The 2,892-nt window shown below is 38.7% G+C and overlaps 1 protein-coding gene across 1 annotated transcript; it reads left to right on the top strand.

The window, feature by feature from the left end:
• Positions 1–358: 358 nt before the first annotated feature.
• LOC137810667 (UDP-glycosyltransferase 74B1) lies at positions 359–2,664 on the top strand. The gene is made up of 2 exons (XM_068612054.2): positions 359–1,059; positions 1,754–2,664. The coding sequence occupies exons 1-2, from the start codon at positions 412–414 to the stop codon at positions 2,501–2,503; spliced, it is 1,398 nt and encodes a 465-aa protein (XP_068468155.1). The 5' UTR covers positions 359–411; the 3' UTR covers positions 2,504–2,664.
• The last annotated feature ends 228 nt before the right edge of the window (positions 2,665–2,892 follow it).

Here is a 2,892-nt window from a genome sequence, read left to right as displayed (position 1 = left end):
TTAATTATTGTTCCTTCTTATTATTTATTTATTTAAAAAAAAAAATATATATATATGACAACATCCTTTTTCATAATGACTTAATCTGTGATTACAATCTTCATCAACCACATTTGACAAATGATATTTTTTAATATCTCGTGGTAGATAAAAATAAAAAATATAAATACATAAATATAATATAAAAAAATACGGACATAGAAATCTAATATTTTTGAAACTATATGATTAAACTGTAATAATAAGAAAATTATATGAAATTTTAAAAAATAAAACAGTTAATGGTATGATTGAAAGAGGAGCCAGCGGATTTAGAAATCCGTGTGGCACTGCGTGCCTATAAATACCGGTATTGAAGAAAACAGAAGCATAGCATTCCATTCCATCCAAAAACAACGACAAAGAGAAAAGATGGTTCAGCAAAATCAGAGCAACGTGCACGTTCTTCTTCTGCCATACCCAGCCCAAGGTCACATCAACCCTATCCTCCAGTTCGCAAAGCGATTAGCCTCAAAGGGCGTAAAAGCCACCGTTGCCACCACCCACTACACCGCCAACTCCATCGCCGCCCCAAACATCACCGTCGAGCCCATCTCCGACGGCTTCGACCGAGCCGGCTTCGCGGAGGCCAAGGACGACGTTCAACTCTTCCTCTCCTCTTTCAGAACCAACGGTTCCAGGACCTTGTCTCAGCTCATACACAAGCACCACCAAACTCCCTCCCCCGTCACATGCATTGTGTATGACTCGTTTTTCCCGTGGGCTCTGGACGTGGCCAAGGAGCATGGCGTTTATGGGGCGGCGTTTTTCACGAACTCTGCGGCGGTGTGCAGTATTTTCTGTCGCATACACCGTGGCTTAATTGAGCTTCCTGTTGGCGCGGAAGACCTTCCTCTGCGTGTTCCTGGGCTTCCTCCCTTGGAATCCCGTGCTCTCCCCAGTTTCGTGAGGTTCCCGCAGAGCTACCCCGCTTACATGGCCATGAAGTTGAGCCAGTTCTCTAACTTGGACGAAGCGGATTGGATGTTTGTCAACACCTTTGAAGCATTGGAAAGCCAGGTACAGCTTCAATTCATGTAGTTTTGGTTTGGTTTGCTAACCTAAATGTTTACGTGCCTAAACTTGTTTTTTTTTTACCAGTTTATTAGGCTATTCTGGTACACCTAAAAATCGTGAAATTTGTCACTTTAGGTGAATATTTGACACTGGGTCATCATACTTTTACTCAATGATTGATTTGGTCTAAAAGAACCAAGATGAAAACTTTTTAAATTTGGGTAAATACTGATAATTTAGTCCGTAAGCATTACAGGGCAGACATAATTATTGCACTCTTTATATATCTTTAGAGATTGAATCAGAATTTTTATTCTTTCGCAACAAAATTTTTACATCAAAATAATTATTTATTCTTTAAAATTTAGACGAGGACTCTATAATCTAAAAATAAAATGGACATAAAGTGGAACAGAACCAAACTTCAAGTAAAAAATTAAGATGGAAGACAAAAAGAAGTGGAAAAGGACCTAAATATTAAGATGGGTTCCAAAAATTAAGAGCATTTTACTTGTGTCGTATTTTATGATTCTGCATAGATAACTGTCTTAAATGTCTTTTTGTTTGTTGTTGACATGGCTTAATGGTTTATCAAATTTTAGTGGTTAGCTATCTTGAGTTCTTGACTTGTTAGTGTATTTTGCTCTGTCTGATTCATTTTGAATTGACATTGTTGGTGATGGTTTCCTTCTGAAAGGTGGTGGAGGGCTTGACGGAGCTCTTTCCGGCGAAGATGATAGGGCCGATGGTCCCTTCTGCATACTTGGACGGGAGGATTAAAGGGGACAAAGGGTATGGAGCAAGTCTATGGAAGCCACTAAATGAAGAGTGCAGTACTTGGCTCGAAGAAAAGGCTCCTCAGTCTGTGGTGTACATCTCCTTTGGAAGCATGGTGTCATTGAAAGCAGAACAGGTGGAAGAGGTGGCGTGGGGTTTGAAGGAAAGTGGTGTGAGTTTCTTGTGGGTTTTAAGAGAATCTGAGCAGGGTAAATTGCCTTGTGGATACAGAGATTTGGTAAAAGATAAGGGTCTGATTGTGACATGGTGTAACCAACTTGAATTGCTGGCCCACCAAGCCACTGGTTGCTTTGTGACTCATTGTGGTTGGAATTCCACCCTTGAAAGCCTTAGCCTTGGTGTTCCTGTAGTGTGTTTGCCACAGTGGGCTGATCAGTTGCCTGATGCTAAATTTTTGGATGAAATCTGGGAGGTGGGATTGTGGCCCAAGGAGGATGAGAATGGAATTGTTAAGAAGCAAGAATTTGTCAGTAGTTTGAAGGTTGTGATGGAGGGTGAAAGAAGTGAAGAGATAAGAAGGAATGCCAGCAAATGGAAGAAGTTGGCTAGGGAAGTAGTTGGTGAAGGAGGCAGCTCTGATAAGCATATTAATCAATTTGTTAATTATTTGATGAATGCAGATAAAAATGGAAGTTTGAATGTACATTAATTGAGTGACTATCCTGATCAATAGTTATTTGTTAGTGGATGCATATGTTTTAGGCTCATCTGTCTTCATTTCTTCAATGTGAAAAATGAGGCAAATGTATGGCATCTTTGGTCAATTAATTTCCTTCTTTTTCGGCAGTAATACCTTTCTTTTCTAGTTTATCATGTATCTGTTTCAAATTCTTGATTATAAAGATGCATCAGTTCTCGTATAGGCGTCCAGAATAAACGAATATGCTAATTCGTTTAACTTATTACAGCCTTGTAGAAAAAGTAACAATGAATCTTACAGTAACCCACATAACACAAAAAATTAATAGAAAAATGACAAGAAACAACTGATTAAATGATAATTAAAAAAACAGTGAAAATAAAATGAAATCAATCCTG

Source organism: Phaseolus vulgaris, chromosome 2 (assembly GCF_051622355.1).
Source record: "Phaseolus vulgaris cultivar YP4 chromosome 2, ASM5162235v1, whole genome shotgun sequence".
In the NCBI taxonomy this organism is placed as follows: Eukaryota; Viridiplantae; Streptophyta; class Magnoliopsida; order Fabales; family Fabaceae; genus Phaseolus; species Phaseolus vulgaris.
Note: the sequence above shows the minus strand (reverse complement) of the source record. Positions and strands in the feature narration are given on the sequence as shown.

Coding starts and splice junctions, on each gene's coding strand:
- LOC137810667 (XM_068612054.2), top strand. CDS start 412: ATGGTTCAGCAAAATCAGAGCAACGTGCACGTTCTTCTTCTGCCATAC. Junction 1,060..1,753: donor TTGAAGCATTGGAAAGCCAG/GTACAGCTTCAA, acceptor TCCTTCTGAAAG/GTGGTGGAGGGCTTGACGGA.